General features: G+C 46.1%; 3 protein-coding genes across 11 annotated transcripts in view; 2 read left to right on the forward strand and 1 right to left on the reverse strand.

Moving 5' to 3' along the window:
* Positions 1-4,676: 4,676 nt before the first annotated feature.
* Positions 4,677-11,562, forward strand: TOMM20L (translocase of outer mitochondrial membrane 20 like). Its single transcript, XM_081916104.1, has 5 exons — positions 4,677-4,825; positions 5,988-6,031; positions 7,425-7,506; positions 9,737-9,879; positions 11,429-11,562. The coding sequence occupies exons 1-5, from the start codon at positions 4,693-4,695 to the stop codon at positions 11,471-11,473; spliced, it is 447 nt and encodes a 148-aa protein (XP_081772230.1). The 5' UTR covers positions 4,677-4,692; the 3' UTR covers positions 11,474-11,562.
* On the reverse strand, positions 11,555-15,897 carry TIMM9 (translocase of inner mitochondrial membrane 9). Of its 4 annotated transcripts, none has more exons than XM_081916311.1 (4): positions 15,821-15,897; positions 14,254-14,317; positions 12,770-12,865; positions 11,555-12,131 (listed from the first exon to the last, which is right to left on the reverse strand). In XM_081916311.1, exons 2-4 carry the CDS (start codon positions 14,290-14,292, stop codon positions 11,997-11,999), a joined length of 270 nt encoding a protein of 89 aa, XP_081772437.1. In that variant the 5' UTR covers positions 14,293-14,317; positions 15,821-15,897; the 3' UTR covers positions 11,555-11,996. The 4 variants fall into 4 exon arrangements, with proteins under 4 accessions (XP_081772437.1, XP_081772436.1, XP_081772435.1 ...); XM_081916310.1 differs by lacking the exon at positions 15,821-15,897 and adding an exon at positions 15,674-15,767; XM_081916309.1 differs by lacking the exon at positions 15,821-15,897 and adding an exon at positions 15,614-15,688.
* A 73-nt stretch (positions 15,898-15,970) lies between these two features.
* KIAA0586 overlaps positions 15,971-19,884 on the forward strand; it is a 72,796-nt gene continuing 68,882 nt past the window's right edge. For 4 of the 6 annotated variants that reach the window (XM_081908967.1, XM_081908970.1, XM_081908969.1 and 1 more), the window contains exons 1-2: positions 15,972-16,207; positions 18,295-18,650. In XM_081908967.1, coding sequence (XP_081765093.1) covers positions 18,323-18,650 — 328 coding nt within the window. In that variant the 5' untranslated portion in view covers positions 15,972-16,207; positions 18,295-18,322. Of the gene's footprint in view, positions 16,208-18,294; positions 18,651-19,884 lie in introns of all 6 variants that reach the window. The other 2 variants (XM_081908972.1, XM_081908971.1) reach the window with 2 other exon arrangements.

Raw genomic sequence — 19,884 nt, forward strand, 5'->3', positions numbered from 1 at the left:
GGCTTTATTTTATTTTTAACTGATTTTGTAAAACTGCAATCATGTCCAAACAATAGATAATGGCTTCATAATGTGCTGTAAAGATTCTTCAAAGCAAACTTGGATCATATATTTTAATAATAAAAGAAGTTATCATTATGATAAAAACTTGGTCAGATGTAATCATGCTTAATATTGCTTTCAGCAACTATTAATCTGAGCCTAAAACCATTTTACTTTGTTGTAAAATTAATACCCTGTTCTTCAGTGGCCAAGAAACATAGACACGTTCTCAAATATTTATCCTTTATCGGATACCTTGAGCAAGCTAGATGCATTTAAATTGCAAGATGCTTTAAAGTGCTGATGAACACTGGATTATAGCACTTCATTAGAACACTCAACAAGAGATTGACCTTAGTTGTTGTGAAAATATTATGAAAATGAAGTTGGGTAAAACTGAACAGTTGTAGTCCAACTAAAAAGGCTGAAAAGGTTTATCCTCTCTGGGGATCGCTACTAATGTGTGTAGTTTATCCAAAGCTGGGTAAACATCTTTAATAGGATGGTACTACTCTACAAAAATTTGCTTCTCAAAACAATTAGACGTTGAACAAAGCTCCGGTTGTGGGACTAGATAAAGCAGGGTAGCTATATAGATATATTTTTTTAATGCTGTAATTTTGTGCTTCTGAAACTGGCTTTTTAAGAAAAACTAGCTGAAGAGCCCAAAACCATAAAAGGTAAAGGTAAAGGTACCCCTACCCGTACGGGCCAGTCTTGACAGACTCTGGGGTTGTGCGCCCATCTCACTTAAGAGGCCAGGGGCCTGCGCTGTCCGGAGACACTTCTGGGTCACGTGGCCAGCGTGACATCGCTGCTCTGGCGAGCCAGAGCCGCACACGGAAACGCCGTTTACCTTCCCGCTGGTAAGCGGTCCCTATTTATCTACTTGCACCCAGAGGTGCTTTCGAACTGCTAGGTTGGCAGGCGCTGGGACCGAGCAGCGGGAGCGCACCCCGCCGCAGGGATTCGAACCGCCGACCTTTTGATTGGCAAGTCCTAGGCACTGAGGCTTTAACCCACAGCGCCACCTGCGTCCCTCCCAAAACCATAGTATGCTACAAAATCATTTAAAACTGCTCTTCAGGATCAGTGTTAAATAAAATGGAGAAGGGGAAAAACACTGGATATCATATTAAGGCCTCCAAGTCTGCAGTTAAAAGTCTAAGTTGGAGTGAGAAGGTGTTGGGCAGAAACCTTGTTTAAAAGATTTTTATCCTGCCCTTCATCTCAGGTGGGCTATAGCAAGTCAAGTATAACTCAGTATACCCACACTAAAACATATTCAGCACAGACAAAAACTACTATGCACAGCTCATACCTGGGTCCAAAGTTGCATTAAAGTCAGTACAGTGGTACCTCTGGTTAAGTACGTACTTCGTTCTGGAGGTCCGTACTTAACCTGAAAATGTTCTTAACCTGAAGCACCACTTTAGCTAATGGGGCCTCCTGCTGCTGCCGCACCGCTGGAGGACGATTTCTGTTCTCAATCTGAAGCAAAGTTCTTAACCTGAAGCACTATTTCTGGGATATCGGAGTCTGTAACCTGAAGTGTATGTAACCTGAGGTACCACTGTACCTTAAATTGGCCTCTGTGACATGGCAGATGATTCAGAATTAGTGTTGAACGTACCTGGGCTGCCGGCCTGTTAGCACCCTGCTTTCACATTCAGGTAGAGCACATGACAGCTGTCAAATTGAGAAGCGACCTGGGCTTGAATAACTGGTCAAGCTTTCCCTGTCCAGGAACAGCTGCAGCTGGTGTAGCAGCAAGAGCTGGCAAGAGGCACTTGTGTCACAGAGGCCACCTGAGACTCTTTTGACAAGGTGGGATCCAGAACTGGGTACTTTGGATACTTTAGGGGGAGTGTGCAATGCAACTCGGAACAGCCTGTGCAACAAATAACCAGATCCAGGAACCAGCAGGTTACAGCACCCATCTGGTCAGGATCCCCACTTCAGTTTAGTCACTGATAAACAATTGGAGAGGGAAGCACAGACCAGAGAGCAGCCTGCATCCATCAAACACAATGTGGAGAGTGGCTCCAAGTGCTTAATTCCAGATGGAAGCTTCCAGGACGCCCAGAGAGAGAAAACACGAAGGCAAAAGAGAGTGAAATGCTTGCTCTTTTGACTTCGCCAGGTTCGTAAGGGATAAAGACGAAGCCGCTTTGAACTTCATGGAGCAAAGGTGTCCCTCTTGGCAACCCCATCTCTGCAAGGTGGTGGTTTGGTTCTGCAGCGGTGCCTAAATACTATCTTGTCACTCACAAAGCACTTAAAATTCTATATTGGGACTAAAAGGCTTGTGCACCTGGAGAATCTGTCCGTCCAAGCATCCGTGCGCTGGATTGTCTCCAGAGAGCCCTGTGGTGTGGGTGCTGCCTTCTCTCCACCCAACCCCTGGTAGTCAGTGGTATACTGCCTCTGCCCCTTGCCAATTACTTCAGAAGCCCCCATCATCCAGAAGCACAAAGCAAAATAAAATGTTAAATCCATTTTATACACTTGCTTCTCTTCCTGTTCTGACACTTCCCTCTCCTCCTTCCCTGTCCCCCAGCCAGAAATCCAGGTACTGCTTCCAAAGGTTTGTCAAATCAGTGGTGGCACCAGAAGAAGAATAGTTTGTGGGGTGCAAAAGGGGCAAAGTTGTGCCCCACATGTTGAGAGCCAGTGGTGGTGTGCAGCAGTTCTAGAGTGCCAAACTGGGACCTGGGAAGAGAGTCCAGGGTTCAATTCCTACCCCACAAAGCTCACTGACAACGGGGGCCAGTCACAGCCTAACCTACCTCATGCCGGATTTACATATAAGCTAAACAAGCTATAGCTCAGGGCCCTACTCTCTTGGGGGGCCCCCAAAAAAATTAAAGGAAAAAAAACTGGATGTACATTTCCAAAATATAAGGTAAAAAACAAATACAGTGGTACCTCTGGCTGCGAACGGTATTGGTTCCGGAGGCCCGTTCACAACATGAAAATCCCGCAACCTGAAGCTTTGTATCTGTGCAGGTGCACAGCGCGATTTGACACTTGTGCGCATGCACAAAGCATGCTTTAGTGCTTCTGCGCGTGCGCAAGCGGTGAAACCTGGAAGTAGCCCTTTCTGGTACTTCTGGGTCGCCACGGAACGCAACCTGAAAAAATGTAACATGAAGCAAACGTAACATGAGGTATGACTGTAAAATAAAACCTACATACAGCAACAGTGTTTTGAGTTGTGTGGACTCCTATGATGTAAGTCATGGGCCCCGCCTGCTAGCCTGCTCCCTAAAATATCACTGGTTTGCTCCTTTCTATATATAGGGTGCCTACATTCTGCATGGACTGTTCGCATGGCAACAAGTGCAAATGGCTTGAGATACATACCTATTAGGTCAGTGATGGCCAAACTTGGCCCTCCAGCTGTTTGGGGACTACAATTCCCATCATCCCTGACCACTGGTCCTGTTAGCTAGGAATGATGGGAGTTGTAGTCCCAAAACAGCTGGAGGGCCGAGTTTGGCCATCACTGTATTAGGTCCATAAATGACCATATAGCATATATTCAACACAAAAAACAGGGAAAATTTGTTGTTGACAAAGGACAGCCGGACGTATAAAGGCCCCCCCATTACCTTCAGTAGCTTAGGGCCTCATCAAACCTAAATCCTGCCCTGCCTCACAGGGTTGTTGTGGGAAATTAAGTGAAGTACCTTGACCCCAGATGGGGGGGGGGAGGTAGGTTATGAATGCCATAATTAATAAACTCCTGAAAGGGAAAACAAGAGTGTATTTTCAACAACAAGAAGCCTGTGCAGTTTAAAAATCCCCCCTCAGCCACCTTGGGCCGGTCAGTTTCTCAACCTGACCTACCTCACAGGGTTGTTGTGAAGGTAAAATGGGCCAGGGGGGTGGAGTTTGGGAATCCAAAGGGTTCATAGTTACAATTTATTCTGTTTTTATTTTGTTTGCTATTGGTATGAAAATGGGGAAATTCGTGGAAGGGAATTTTGGTCGATCTTACAAAAAATGTTTTAAGAATGAGAACTGATGTATAAGTATTGATGTTTAAGTTAGGGTAAGGTAAAATTGGATTTTAAAATGAATTAAATGAAATGAAAATAAGGTTAGCAAAAATAAATTGAGGAAATGAAGGAGAAAAAGTAAAATAATAATATGTTAAGATAAATTATTAAGTTAAAGTTGAGAAATAAGTAATAAGGCTTTGCTGAGCTAATAGTTTGAACTGGAATACAAGAAGGGGAGGTGCGAGGAGGTCTGTGAAATAAGTTAAAAGAAAATAAGCAATTGAAATTTTGTGTGGTTTTAATTGTTTTTAAGTTTTGTATTTTTGTATGTTTCTATTTTTTTGTTTGTTTTTGTTTTTGTTTTATTATAGGAAATGCTAATAAATATTCATTAAAAAAAGGGAAGGTGGCATATAAATGCCAATCAATCAATCAATCAATCAATCACCCATTATTCATCTTTCCTTTCTATACCAACCGCTTTCTATATTCAAGGAGAAACCTCGAAGCGGCTCGCAGCGCCTTAAAGCCACTGAGGAGACCTAATTGTGTGAGAGGAGAAGAGAGAGACGCGCCGCCGCCGCCGCCTCGCCTCCCTCCTTCCCCCTCTCCCCTGCGGTCGGCAACGGGCGCCTGGGCGGCCATGGAGCGCTGGGCGTGGCGGGCGCTGCCGTGGCTGGTGGCGGGCGCCTGCGGCCTGGCCGTGCTGGGCTACTGCCTCTACTTCGACCACCGGCGCCGCAGCGCGCCCGACTTCAAGCGGAGGCTGAGGGAGAGTGAGTGGCGGGGGAGGCCTCGCCTTCGCCTCAGGGGAAAGAGGAGGAGGAGCCGCGACCGGGAACTAGGCCCAGCCCCGGCGAGGAGGCTGCCGGACTACAACTCCCATCAGCCCCAGCCGGCGTTACCAGCGGAGGAGGAGGCTGGGAGTTGTAGTCCAGAGGCCTCAGGTTGCGAAGGCGTTGGGCCTTACGCAGATACCCTTCCTGGCCCGTTTAGGCAACCGTCTTAATCAGGTCTAGGCAACCTCTGCCCTCCAGGTGTTTTGGAACTACAATTCCCATCATTCCTGGTCACTGGTCCTGTTAGCTAGGGATCATGGGAGTTGTAGGCCAAAAAATATCTGGAGGGCTGAGGTTGCCTATGCCTGGTCTTAATCAACAATTAAAAAAAATAAAACCCTCCCTGTGAGGTAGTCCTACAGCTCCATTTCCTAGCACATCTTTTCCTCCAAGGAATTTGAGGTGGAAGGCGTACTCCTTTCCCCATCCCTCCCTGTTTAATATGGGTGCTGGGCACACGCCATTATTGCAGCTTGCATAGGAAACTGCCTGATACCACGTCACTTGACTCTAGGGCAGTGGTTTTCAAACTTTTCCCACTGGACCACCCTTACACCACACTGGTTTTTTTTTTTTAGAGTATCACTTGATGCTCTTGCTTTTATTTTGAAAAGGTATCTATCCATATTCTGCAAATAAAAATATAGTATATTTTGATGCTATACTATACACTGAAATGTTTAAATGTTTCTTCGAGTGTCCTTGAATCTTCCTGCCACACTGGCCACCCTTTCCTGCCACGCACTTTGAGAACCACTGTTCTAGGGTTTCAGGCAAGAGTCTTTTCACGATATACCTGGAGATCCCAGGATATTCTGCATGCAAGGGTGCATTCTATTAATCTAATCAGCATGTTCGCCTTTCAGTGGTTGTAAAGCAAGGGGAGTGTTTGCTTTGCTTTGTTGGTCAGCAGTATGCTACAGTGAAGGCACACGTAATTGTCCTAGAAGGTTATCAGCACTGCAGAATTGCACCCATCAGCTTTAACGTTTGCAGTGACTGGCAGGCAGGCAACCGCAATGATGCTAGTTGAGTTTAAACATGTCACAGCTCCGGGCTGTTAATTGTGGATACTGACTATTCCATGTTACTCTTACAGAAAGAAGAAAAGAGTGTGAAAAGGCAAAAAAGCATGATGCAGAGGTGAAAAATTATGTTTGGTTTCCCCAACATGGCACCTGTAGGCACCACGGCACCCTCAGACACGCCCCCCCCCACTTGTCTCTCAAAAACTTTAATTTTTGAAAAACAAAAATTGGTTGTGAAAACTGGACTCTAGTATGATCAAAATAATTCCACCCCCCACAGGATGGGAACCCATTTTATAAAAAGTATACTGTCATTTTTATTTTCAATATGACAATAGCACCCAGTAGCTACAGGATTTATTTTGCAGAATCTTAGCAGATCCTTGGGAATCTTTTTGCATTAAATTTTTTTTAATAAAGTGATAGCCTTTGTGGTTCGATAATATGGTAGGGTATGGAAAATTGGGGTAGAGGATTTTTAGACACTGTATATTTGACTGCAGATAATTTGAAGTCTGAATCATTTTGTCAATTTTCATAATTTCTATAGCAATTTTTCAGAAACAGCCAGATTTTGGGGAGCAGTATTGGAATAGACCAAACTGCGGGAGGCTGCGGGAGGCAGTGGAGGACAGAGGTGCCTGGCGTTCTCTGGTCCATGGGGTCACGAAGAGTCGGACACGACTAAACGACTAAACAACAACAACATTGGAATAGAAATGTAATAGAAAGTACTGGGTAAAGATAGCTCAGTCAGTAGAGCATGAGACTTGTGATCTCAAGGTTATGGGTTCAAGTCCCAGGTTGGGCAAAAATTTCTGCACTGCAGGCGGTTGGAATCTATTCCCCTTAGGTCTATGAAATACATTAAGGCTGCACACCTAGGAATAAGTCTCCCTGAATTAAGGGAGGGTTTTACTTCTGATTAGACTCGCATAGGCTTGCACTGTAGTTTTAGTTGACAATGACATTCAAGTAATGAACATGCAGATTAGTTGTGATCCTTCAGCTGAGAATGAAAGTCTTACACAGCTTTTAAAAATTCCAATTCTGACCCATTCTCTAAGGCAGGGGTGGGAATTGTATTCATCTCCGAAGGCCACGTCACAAATACATGGCAAGCGCTTCTAGCAGCAGTGCTTCTGTAACGGTGGCTGGTCCTGTAGATATTTCAGTTTCATATGACAGTTTCAGATGATGATATTAATTTTGCTGAATGTTGAAATATTGGTCGAATAATCTGGAAATAGTTCTGCAACTACATAGGCTGTTTACATTGCCAGTGCACTTGGTGTCTTCCAAGACTGAAGCCCTGTTACACTCAGTGGGTTTACGTACTTAGAAAAATAGGGGCTTCTGCAGAAATGATTCCCAGCACTCAATGCTTAATCTTAGAAAAATACATTTTTGTTTTGTTTTACATTACAGCCTTCGTTCTCATTAGCCCTCAAACTGATTAGCCAATGCTCCATTTTGTTAAGCTGAAAATATGTTTGTGACACCCTTAGTTACGTGAGATGAAAGATACTGCAAAGCTACAAGAGTTCTTTCTGGAAGAGATACAGTTGGGACAGGAGTGGCTGGCAAGAGGTAAGGACAAGAGGAACTGGCTTTTGTGGAATATGCATATATGTGTAAACACACAGAGAAACTATAAATTGCTTGAAAATTATCCATTTCTATTGCCACTTAGGTGGGCAGTAGTAAAAAAAAGGTAAAGGTAAAGGACTCCTGGATGGTTAGGTCCAGTCATAGGCAACTGTGGGGTGCTGTGCATCTTGCTTCAGGCCGAGGGAGCCGGCGCTTGTCCGCAGAAAGCTTTCCAGGTCATGTGGCCAGCTTGACTAAAACTGCTTCTGGCACAATGGAACACCGTGACAGGTGCCAGAGCGCACGGAAACACTGTTCCCGCCACAGCGGTACCTATTTATCTACTTGCACTGGTGTGCTTTCAAACTGCTAGGTTGGCAAAAGCTGGGACAGAGCAACGGGAGCTCACCCCGTCGCAGGGATTTGAACTGCCGACCTTCTAATCAGCAAGCCCAAGAGGCTCAATGGTTTAGACCATTAACACAGATGAGCCTGATGATCATTTTAACGCACTTTAGGCAAATTCATAGCTGTCTGCTGTTGCTGTTTGCGAAAGGCATATTGTATTACCCATACAAAGCTGAATTGAAAGTTTCTGTTCCTGAATACTGAGCAAAATAGATCTGCTACGATGTCACTGGTTTCCCCTCAAGGCTTGAGCGTACAGAATAAAGAATTTAAATGTACATGAAATCACAACCTGACCTTTCCCTTCAGAAGTAGCTTCGAATTACGGAAAAGACAATGCCTTTATTTGTTGCATTTATGTAATCCATCCTGGGACTGCTTGGTGAAGGGCAGACTCCAATTGCATATACTGTATTTTCCCCTCTATAACACGCAGATTTTTTCTCCTAAAAAGTAAGGGGAAATGTCTGTGCGTGTTATTGAGCGAATGTGTGGTCCCTGGAGCTGACTGTCCCAAGTACAGGGCAAAAATAAGGCAAAAATCATATCGCGCCATCACGGAGGAGAGGAGGCTGCTGCTTTCCTGCATTCTGCCTCAGGGTCTTACTGCCCACCCTCTTCTGTTTTGTTACTGTGTTTGCTCAAACGGAACAAAGAGCAGGCAAATCCCCTCCCCTCCAGGCAAGCAGAGGGGAAAGCAGAGCGTCCTTCCCTCTAATTCCTCTCCCTGCTCCGGTGCTGCTGCTCCGTCTAGGGACTCGCAAGCAGCGGAAAACATGCAGGAGAGAGAGAGAGAGAGAGGGCTGGCTTGGGGGGGGACTTTTGCCTTCCTTCCCCCCCCTTTAAACCCCTCTCCTGCATTCTTAGCCAGCTGCTTCTCCGCACACCCCTCTTGTGCTCCTTGTCCCTTCTATGTTTTTCCTTCCCTCCCCACTTAAAACGTGGTTACAAAGCACGGATCCATATGGATCTTTGCATTGGGTCACCCCAGATTCACCATCAGATCACATAGCATGTCCATGGCTACAGCCTGCACCAAAAAAAATCACGCACCCACTGTTGCCTGGGGCTGCAATGGTGCAAAAACATGGTTACAAAGCATGGATCCACAGGGATTCTCAGGATTTTTGCACTGGGCTACTCCAAATGGGCTACTCACCGTCAAATCACATGTCTGTGGCCACAGCATGAAGCACAAAAATGATACATCCACTGTTTCATTCAGATTTTTTTTTCTTGTTTTCCTCCTCTAAAAACTATGTGCATGTTATGGTCAGGTGTGTGTTATCGAGTGAAAAATACGGTAATACATAGTTTGGGATGATCTTGATTTCCGATGACCTCTGCCACTTGTTGCATCCAATGTTACTGATACCAAAGCCTTTACTGAAATTGGTGCAATTTTTAAAAACCCTGAGCAAAAAGAGGGCTTTTTCCTTCCACTGATCCTTTCACCTGCTACAATATGTAGGAATAGGGCAGCCACACCTCCGGAATTTCCCGGACATAGCCGGGATTTGGCCCCCACAAACAGCATCCGAACGAAAATCTCAAAGCTCAACCCGGATCTTCACTTTTTGAAACATGGCAACCCTATGAGGGAATATGTTTTTGTCCCAAAGTAGATGGGGTGGATGAAGGGAGCAGAGGAGGGTAGGCAGCAGCATCTTGTGCCTCAGAGTATTTGAGAGGTTCAGACAGCTACAATTAGTAGCTGAGCTTGTGGCAGCACTAAGAGGTTGATGGTACATGGAGCGCAAATGCTTACTGTAGTTCCAAGGATTAGAAATACCTGAGTTTTAGGAGTCTGAATCAATTACAGGAGAACACAACAAGAGCATCGAACACCTAGCCAATGCCATTGCCGTGTGCACACATCCAAACCAGCTAATGCACGTCTTGAAGCACACTCTACCCCCCCATATATTTGAGATGCTTCTGCACAACATTCCATACGCAGTGCAAGTAGGTAGACTTTGTTAACTTTTGAGACGCAGGTGAATGGTGTTCAGACATAAGAGAATTTGCCATTCGTGGTTTGTACAGAACCTTGAGATTTCTGTACGTTGCCATGCTGCGACTTGTTTAATTATTACCACAGGCAGGCAGCTAATTAAAGGCTCAGCTTTATTATTTTTTATTTAAAAAAAGAATTTGGCAGGAAGGGACTCATACCCAGTAGCAAAGCCTTGGCTCAGCTTGTGGAGAAATGCAATGCGACTTACCATTCTCTGCACTTGTGGCAAAAGTGTTTAAAAATGCTGTTTTAGTGCATTGTGCGCTAAAACTAGTACAGTGGTACCTCGGTTTAAGAACAGCCCTGTTTGTGAACTATTCGGTATATGAACTCCACAAAACCGGAAGTAGCGGCCCGGTTTGTGAACTTTTATCTCAGTCTAAGAACGGTATTCTGCTCTGGTCAGACCTCACCTGGAGTACTGTGTCCAGTTCTGGGCACCACAGTTCAAGGAGGACACTGACAAACTGGAACGTGTCCAGAGGGCAACCAAAATGGTCAAAGGCCTGGAAACGATGCCTTATGAGGAACGGCTAAGGGAGCTGGGCATGTTTAGCCTGGAGAAGAGGAGGTTAAGGGGTGATATGATAGCCATGTTCAAATATATAAAAGGATGTCACATAGAGGAGGGAGAAAGGTTGTTTTCTGCTGCTCCAGAGAAGCGGACACGGAGCAATGGATCCAAACTACAAGAAAGAAGATTCCACCTAAACATTAGGAAGAACTTCCTGACAGTAAGAGCTGTTCGACAGTGGAATTTGCTGCCAAGGAGTGTGGTGGAGTCTCCTTCTTTGGAGGTCTTTAAGCAGAGGCTTGACAGCCATATGTCAGGAGTGCTCTGATGGTGTTTCCTGCTTGGCAGGGGGTTGGACTCGATGGCCCTTGTGGTCTCTTCCAACTCTATGATTCTATGAATCTGAACGGTGGAAGGACACCGCCGGCAGGAGGCCTCATTAGGGAAAGCGCACCTTGGTTTAAGAACGGATTCGGTTTAAGAACAGACTTCCAGAATGGATTAAGTTCGTAAACCGAGGTACCACTGTATTGTGCGATTCAGAACTGAACTTTGCCCCATACTTTGCACTGCAATTTACTTATTTTTTAATATTAAAATCCTACTCTTTTGAGGTGTTAAGCAGGTGCACACTTGCTTAGCGTCAGCCGTGTTGCAGCTTCCAATGTTCCCAAGTCATTCACTGGGCCCACACTGCCACGACTTTAAATAAATTAGAATGTTGTCCATGTTGAACTTCTTGCTTAAATCCAAGTAGATTGCTTCCATTAGTCTACTGTGAGGGGTCCACCATCACCCATAAGCTAAAAGACAAAGGGTACCAGCACCTTGGGGCTGCAAAGGTGAGAAGAAAGATAATAATTGAAGGACATAGATCTGTCCTTGGGGGGGGGGGGAAATGAGAACATTTTAAAAGTTTCGGAACTCAAAAGTTTAAGCACATAAGTACCCATGCCATTGACATGTTTTCCCCCCTCTGCTAGCGGCTTGAGACAGCCCTGAGTGACCAGGATACTACTGTTGAATGAGAATGTGGCGTCACACAAGGGGCTACTCTTAAGGCAGGACCTTATGACAGCCTATGAGACTTCATTTCCAAAGACTCTCGGTGAAAACAGTAATTTCAATTTATTTTACTTTGATTAAATAAAAAATAAACCTTGCTTTAGACACTTTGGGATATAATTTTTGGGCGACATGTATTAAAAATTAAGTCATTGTATACGAAACAACATTAAACTAAAATGTGGTTGTTCCCTCCCCATCTTTAACCTAGTGACGGTCAGAAGCAAATCTGTAAGCCTCCAGAAAAAAGGTGGTATCAACATTATTTCAATGCACAATAGAAGACAATCTCGGAACAGACTCCATCAGCTCTGCAGCCACTGCCAACCCCAACTGCAGCTCCTGGTGGTTTCCACAGTTCAGTTGTTTCCTGAGCTCTTCTGTTCCGAGCTGGTGGCTGTTGCCGCAGCAGCGGTGGGGACCAATGCACCTTCGTGTGCAATGCAATCAACGCTGGCACTCCTTCACAAAGGCAGCCCCTGCCTTTTAGCGAGGCTGGCCAAGAAGTCCTGCTTTGGCAGCCAGCGCTTCATTCTGCTGAATGTGGTACTCCTGAAACCTCATTGATATCCTCTGGGTCATTTTTAAATACTTCTGTAAGCAGTGCTCTGAGCAAGTCATCTATATCAAGGAGAGAGAGATGGGAAGAACCCTGTAGGCACTCACATTTTTTTAAAAAAATCAGTAATTTGAACATGGAAATCATTTGCGTTTTCACAGTTGAACATTACCCTATATGCAGTTATGGCAATTTAAAAACATACTAATAATATAATGAAAACGTATAATAAACTTTGAGGGTTAAATACACTGCTTCTCTGGGGAAATGGGAAAACTGAACACATATATTTACCACTTTGCCAAAGCTCCCCTTTTTAGTTTACCACTGAGCTGGAATTTTAACACAACATTAACTCAGTTTCGAAACAGACAACCCACATTAGGGAAATAGATAACGTTTATCTGTCTCTGTCGTTCAATGCTTTCTTTGCCTTCCAGTGTTTGATGACAATGTCATTCACTCTAGCACATAACAAATAAGGGAGCTGTGTGAGTGACTATCATGGACTCTTGGACTGATCCAGCAGGGCCCTTTTATTGTTATTCAATCCAATTAATATCTAACCTGAGAGCCACACGAACAGAAGAGCTACATCTCTTTTGAAATGTTTGGTTTAGCTAGCTCTCTTGATTAACGTGCACATTTACACTGAAGTTCTACCAGGCACAAGCCCAAAGGGCATAGAATAGCTGCATACCTCTTCTGGCTTGACTTCTCGGCTGGTGAAATCTTTCACACAATCCAGGAAGCAGGTTTCTGTCAATTTGTTATATGTCCCAAGAAATTCCTTGAACTGTTAATAAATCAAGAGAGATCTTCAGAACTAGGCAGATCCTTTATTTTAGGGGTGGGGAATCTCTGTCTGTGGGCCAATTGTGGCCTGGGATGCCATTTTCTTTACACCATATACATTTGCCCTTTAGCTGACATCACTGGTGACATCAGCAGATGAGCGTGAGAACCAGGTTTAATCCTGCATTGGCTGCTTGATAGTATTTCTGGCAAGGAACAGGTTTGCACAGCCAAGGCAGAAGGATTTAATCCCTACTCATCAGCTGAATGGTGATTCAAGCCCTCTGCAAAAGCACCTTTTGTAGCAGCTCATGCATGAGAGATACTTCAAAAAGGCTTTTGCAGAGGCATTAACACAGCTCATAACACAAACTGGACACAAACAAGGAAGGGGGAGATTTAGAAAAGCCTTCACAAGTCTCCTCATCTTCTCCTTCAAGTCCCCAATGCTGGAAACTTAAAAGTGGGAAGAGGGGGAGGCTCACAAAGCCTTTTCCCCATCTGCCCCCTCCCGCTTCAAGTCCCTGATACAGTGGTATCTTGGGTTACATACGCTTCAGGTTACCAGACTCTGCTAACCCAGAAATAGTACCTCAGGTTAAGAACTTTGCTTCAGGATGAGAACAGAAATCGTGCTCCAGCAGCGCGACAGCAGCAGGAGGCCCCATTAGCTAAAGTGGTGCTTCAGGTTAAGAACAGTTTCAGGTTAAGAATGGACCTCCAGAACGAATTAAGTACTTAACCCGAGGTACCACTGTATTTTTATTATTATTATTATTATTATTATTATTATTAATGGAGGAAGGAGCAAGACTTGGAAAAGCCTTTCTTTCCCTTCCTCCACAGGGTGGAGCTACCTCTCTTGTCTCCCAACAGGGGTTAAGGGGAGAGAGAAAGCGTCCGGTCTTGTCCCCACTTTATAAGGTAGAAAAGGAAGCCAGCAGGGTTCCCAAGCACCTTCTGCTACTTGGCAAAGCACCAGAACTTTATTCCCACTTTCCCCATAGCAGCAGTAGGTGCAAGGGATTCTGACAGGTGTACAAGGGCTGTCTACCTGTCAATCACTTGCTGGCATAATGATATCATGTGACTGACAGTTGGGTAGTCATAACCACCTGTCAAATTTGGTCTGATAGGCCGATCCTGATAAAGATCTGGCCTGTGGAGCCCAAAAGGTTCCCCACTCCTGCTTTATTTGAAGAATTAGCCCACAAGGGGTAGGCAGGGGCCACATGCATCCGAGGGAAAGGAACTTAACATAGCATATAATGAGCATCAGCTCTGTGCTGATAAATACATTATTACATACAGCTATTAGAACCATGCAAATTGCCAAAGTGTTAGGTACACCGACATTTTAAAAGCATCCTTTGGAGCTACAGCATTTACCTGCTTGATCTGATCAGATTCTGATATTTGTCCAGCCATATTTTAGCACTCCGATAACTGCCACCTAAAGTGAACACAAGACGTATACATCAACAATCATTCTGAAACGTTTAGGCCTGAAATGTAATACATAGCAGCCGAAATCTTGTTCATTTTTGGGGGGGAATATATGTTCTTGGAAGCCTTTGCTGGCTACTAATACCATTTGTATTATTTTAACTACCCACCTAGCAACTGCTGTTTTATTCCAAATTTTGTAATCTTCTTGTATTCTCGTGCACAACTTGGTTATTATATATGGAAGGCAGTATACAAATATTGAATGTAAATACCCCAAGTGAACTAAGAAATACGATGGGAGAAGTCTGCTGTAATATATGGCTATGCGCAGAAAGAAAAGTTTGTGCAATTGTGGGGCAGCAATTGTCAGTCAGGTCTCAGGATGTGGCCTCAAGGCATGTGAGGCCATCACCTTCCTGAAGCAAAGCAGGTTGGGGATTGGATGAGTCCCACCTGGGAACCACATGCATACCGTCTTGGGTTCCATGATGAAAATAGGTGAGATATCAAATAAATACTGATACATTTTTAAAGTGCCAAATAAATGGGAATGCTTATCATCTTTATCAAGTTTATTTTCCGGCAGCCCTGTACGGGTTCTTTCACAAGTTGGGGGGGGGGGTTTGCCTTTACATGTAAAAAATGTAATACACATGTGCACCACACACTCCCTAACCACAGCTATGATATGGCAGCAGGTACACATTTTCCACCCATAATTGTCTGAATCAGTGATACCATGTTTGACTTTATTTTTAAGGCAGAGGCTTTGAAATACAGATATATGCAGCGTGCCCAAGGTGGGATTTGAGTTCAGGCTTCCCAGATGCAAGCCCCACGGCTGCTTAGGTCCCTCCCCAAAGTGAAGGGCATGTAGTGTCAGTTTTTGAGCCAGCCAAGGTCATGCTTCCAACCTTTCCTCCTCCTTAGAGGAGCAGCGCGGGAAATCAGCAGGGAACTCGTAAGCAGGGAACCCATAGGCGCCCCTTCCTGGCTTCTTTCTCCCTCTCCCTTTCACCCCCAGGGTTGCCACCTACCCCTGGGTCCACCTACGCCCCTAAGAAGAACCCTGCCCCGGGTTGCTTTGGAAATCCATGCAACCAGAACTCTACAGCGGGATTTCCTCTCCCTGTTAAGAGAGGCTCCACCTGGCAGATTTACCATGGGGAAGCTGCTATTAAAGGCACAGGCGCAGTCCTGATTGAAGAAGATGGCAACCCTGTTCAGCGCTTAAGGCCCTAGGGTCTCCCACGCCCTTCCTTTCCCCACAAACTCATCTCCCCCCGCAGCCTGCGCTTACCGCAAGCACCGTCTCCCCTCCCCGGGCTCCCCAATGCTCCTTCGCCCCATCTTACATTACCCTCGTGCCGGAGACGAATCAGCGCCGGCGGACTCTAGCATAGCTTTACCTTCCATCTGCCGCGCGGGGTGCGTCGCCCTAAAGGGTCCCCCGAGCCCTCCCCTTTCAGAACCCCCCCCCCGCCCTCCACACACACCCAAGTCCTACCCCAGCGACGCGAGCCTGACAAACTCGAGAGAGCGGGCGAGGCCTGAGGGCTTCGGCAGGTTAGGCGCGATAATGAGGGCGGGGCCGTTTGCGCAGTGGGGTTAGTTTCTACCCGGACACTTCTTCCAGTGACACAGACCAAGCGCGGTCGGGCGGGGAAAGAGGCGCGAGAGGGAGGCGCCCGCGTGCGGACGATGGGCGAGGGTTGTGCGCATGCGTGCTTTCCCTTCGCCTTTTAAAATAAGCGGCGCACGCGCGCTGAGCGTCCGGCTCTCTGATTTGTTTTGAAGGCGCAGGAAGGGGCTGGGCTCAATGCGTCCGTTTGGGAGCGGCGGGAGCCCCGGTTGGCGGGGCTGCTGTTACCATGGCAACAGGCGGTGCTTCCCGGTGGGTGGCTGTGAGGGGGGAGGAAGGGAAAGGGAGGGGGGTCTTCGGGGGGGGGAAGGATGGAAGGTGAGCTCGAGAGAGGCAGAGCTTTGAGGGGGGGACCCCCTTCGCCACCTCTTTCCCTGCACCCGCTTTTAAATACATGTAATATAAATGAGGCACCGGGGGCGGGAGGTTATTGTTTTGTGTTCTTTGTGTGCTTCTTTGTGCTTTTATTTGTTGTTGTTGTTTAGTCGTTTAGTCGTGTCCGACTCTTTGTGACCCCATGGACCAGAGCACGCCAGGCCCTCCTGTCTTCCACTGCCTCCCGCAGTTTGGTCAAACTCATGTTCGTAGCTTCGAGAACACTGTCCCATCATCTCGTCCTCTGTTGTCCCCTTCTCCTTGTGCCCTCCATCTTTCCCAACATCAGGGTCTTTCCCAGAGAGTCTTCTCTTCTCATGAGGTGGCCAAAGTATTGGAGCTTCAGCTTCAGGATCTGTCCTTCCAGTGAGCACTCAGGGCTGATTTCCTTCAGAATGGAGAGGTTTGATCTTCTTGCAGTCCATGGGACTCTCAAGAGTCTCCTCCAGCACCAGAATTCAAAAGCATCCATTCTTCAGCGATCAGCCTTCTTTATGGTCCTCTCACATCCATACATCACTACTGACTGCCCTGTGATCCTCAGATGAAGGGGCAGTGTGCAAATCTATAACCTATTTTTTCTAGAAAAAGAGGTGCCAGAACTCATCACAAACACCTCCTTTTTCTCTTACAACGGCAACAGCATGCACCTGACAGGCCGTCCGGAACTGAGTTCCAGCGAGTTCTGGCTGGGGAAAAAAAGCCCTTCATCATCATCATCATCATCTTATTATTTGTACCCAGCCACCTTGGGCAGCTTCAGACAAATATCAAAGCATAATAAAGCATCAGACGTTAAAAACTTCCCTAAACAGGGCTGCCTTCAGATGCCTTCTAAAAATCAGATAGTTACTTATTTCCTTGACATCTGATGGGAGAGGGTTCCACAGGGTGGGCCCTGGTTCTAGATAGCTTCACTTCTCGCAGTGAAGGAACCGCCAGGAGGCCCTTGGAGCTGGACTTCAGTGTCTGGGCTGGACGATAGAGGTGGAGATGCTCCTTCAAGTGTACATTTGACAGTCGAACAAACAAATTAAGCGAACTTTCAGATGGCATACCTCTGGATACAGCCAGCACTGGATTTACGGCAGTGTGGACAGGCAGAAACAGAATTTTGCATTTGGCAGACCTAGGTCCGGAGACGCGTAGAACAGTTCATTAATTCTAAAGTGTTTGCATGCCCAGGACACCTTGAACACAAGGTGTTCATCTTGGGAAGATGACATTTTCCTTGTGGTTCAAGGGGTTGAGTGCCTTTATAGACGAGTACCATGTCTTCCTGCCCCAAGGAACTTGGAGGTAATTATTGCCTTCTGTGAAGCCATCTGAAATTGCCGTAACCCATGTAGAAAAAGAGGAACATAAGACTCTTGCACCTCTATCCACATCCTATTTCAGGATCTCTGTTAACTCTGCAACCTTTGCCATATAGGGATATGGCAGAGGGGGAATTGTGTCTCTGAACAAGAGCCTTACGATCCCTCCATACAAGTTGGTTGGATCACGGTTTAGTTTCTTCTCTGTAGGATGCCATTTCTGATAGACTTAACTGTTGCCTACTGTGCATGTTTTTCTTCTCAGATCATCTGTAAACAAAACCTCCCTTGGCACATGAGGATGACATGCAGTACCCCTTTGTTTAAATGGGTGAAGGGGGTTATCTTTTGAGCATCTTGTACATTTTGTCATAAAATGTACATAAAATGTCACGGTGTTCCGTTGCGCCAGAAGCAGTTTCGTCATGCTGGACAAACGCCGGCTCTCTCGGCCTGAGGCGAGATGAGCGCCGCAGCCCATTGTCCCTTTTGACTGGACTTAACCTTCCAGGGGTCCTTTACCTTTACCTTTAATTTTTTCATAATCACAGCAATAAGTGATTGATATCCTAATCCTTGCACCTGTGTTCCCCTTTTCTCCATTCGCTATGTGTGAAACTGTGGGTCATCTTGTGTTTTGTTTCATAGAAACTGACGCCTGTGCCGTGAGCTGCTAATGGAAGTGGAAGAGACGTCTGGTGTGAACAAGAGTTATTCTGATAGCCTCACTGCTGGTGACATTCTCATCCGCTCCACCAGCTTCCCCATGAAAAAGAAGCCCATTGACCCTCGGACAGCTGTGTCCACTGACAGCAAGCCTGCTGCTTGCACCAAGAAAAGAATACGCATTTCTGTGAAGAAGCTTCGGGAAGTGCCTCCACCCCGTCGTCCAGAATGTGCTGTGCTGACGGTTGATGGTGCAGCTGATATTCCACCAGCATTGTTGGCCAACAGACCTGCATCTCATAAGCCAACAGCAGCAACCTCTGGAGGTGTAACGGAGGGTATGTCTGTAGCCCTGCGCAGTTTTTATTTCTTTGAAGTTAGTCAAAAACTTCATTTGTTATCGGTTGTGGTTTTGTCTGAGGCTGTTGTCTCTCTATAGGCCATAACTAGTAAAAGGTAAAGGTAAAGGTACCCCTGCCCGTACGGGCCAGTCTTGACAGACTCTGGGGTTGTTCGCCCATCTCACTTAAGAGGCCAGGGGCCAGCGCTGTCCGGAGACACTTCCGGGTCACGTGGCCAGTGTGACATCGCTGCTCTGGCGAGCCAGAGCTGCACATGGAAACGCCGTTTACCTTCCCGCTGGTAAGCGGTCCCTATTTATCTACTTGCACCCGGAGGTGCTTTCGAACTGCTAGGTTGGCAGGCGCTGGGACCGATCAGCGGGAGCGCACCCCGCAGCAGGGATTCGAACCGCCGACCTTTCGATCAGCAAGTCCTAGGCGCTGAGGCTTTAACCCACAGCGCCACCTGTGTCCCAACTAGTACAGACTGTCAAATATAACTAGTACAGACTGTCAAATATGTTCATTTAGCCGACGAGGAAAATGTCCAGTAAATTAGGAATGCTGGTCATCAACTCCCCATCACAATTATTTATTCAGAGTATTTGTACCCCTCTCTTCAGCCAGAGTGGCTTACATGAAATCAAAACAAGGCGCCCCTAACCGTGGGCTTACAAACAAACAAACAAATCTATCATTATATCTATTTGATCACATCTGGTTTTGTCTTCTCTTACTTTCCCTTTGCATTGTCAGAGTGGTGACAGATTCGCAGCCACTCTTACCACCTTTACAGTGGTACCTCGGGTTACAGATGCTTCAGGTTACAGACGCTTCAGGTTACAGACTTTGCTAACCGAGAAATAGTACCTCGGGTTAAGAACTTTGCTTCAGGATGAGAACAGAAATTGTGCTTTGGTGGCGCAGCAGCAGCAGCTGAAGTGGTACCTCAGGTTAAGAACAGTTTCAGGTTAAGAACAGACCTCCAGAACGAATTAAGTTCTTAACCCGAGGTACCACTGTACTGTGGTTTATCTGAGGTAAGAGAGACTTCCTAGTATGAGGCAGCTATGTCCTTAGAAGACTTGAACATAAGAACAGCACTCCCCCGTTGTTTTCCAGCAACTCATATCCAGGAGCAATACTGTGAGGCAGAGCATAGCCATCATGGTCCGTGGGCAAACATTGTTAAGTTCAACTGCAGTTGTATTGCCAGGCGTGCTGTGGCTTT

This window comes from Podarcis melisellensis (genome assembly GCF_964234715.1).
Source record: "Podarcis melisellensis genome assembly, chromosome: 1".
Lineage (NCBI taxonomy): Eukaryota > Metazoa > Chordata > Lepidosauria > Squamata > Lacertidae > Podarcis > Podarcis melisellensis.

What these genes read in the sequence shown, in the direction of transcription:
- TOMM20L (XM_081916104.1), top strand. Translation starts at nt 4,693, where the DNA reads ATGGAGCGCTGGGCGTGGCGGGCGCTGCCGTGGCTGGTGGCGGGCGCC. An exon ending in CAAAAAAGCATGATGCAGAG is followed by an intron (nt 6,032 to 7,424) that starts GTGAAAAATTAT and finishes TGACACCCTTAG; the next exon opens with TTACGTGAGATGAAAGATAC. An exon ending in ACATTCCATACGCAGTGCAA is followed by an intron (nt 9,880 to 11,428) that starts GTAGGTAGACTT and finishes CCCCTCTGCTAG; the next exon opens with CGGCTTGAGACAGCCCTGAG.
- TIMM9 (XM_081916311.1), bottom strand. Translation starts at nt 14,292, where the DNA reads ATGGCTGGACAAATATCAGAATCTGATCAGATCAAGCAG. An exon ending in AATCTGATCAGATCAAGCAG is followed by an intron (nt 12,866 to 14,253) that starts GTAAATGCTGTA and finishes ATTTATTAACAG; the next exon opens with TTCAAGGAATTTCTTGGGAC. An exon ending in GAGAAGTCAAGCCAGAAGAG is followed by an intron (nt 12,132 to 12,769) that starts GTATGCAGCTAT and finishes TCCTTGATATAG; the next exon opens with ATGACTTGCTCAGAGCACTG.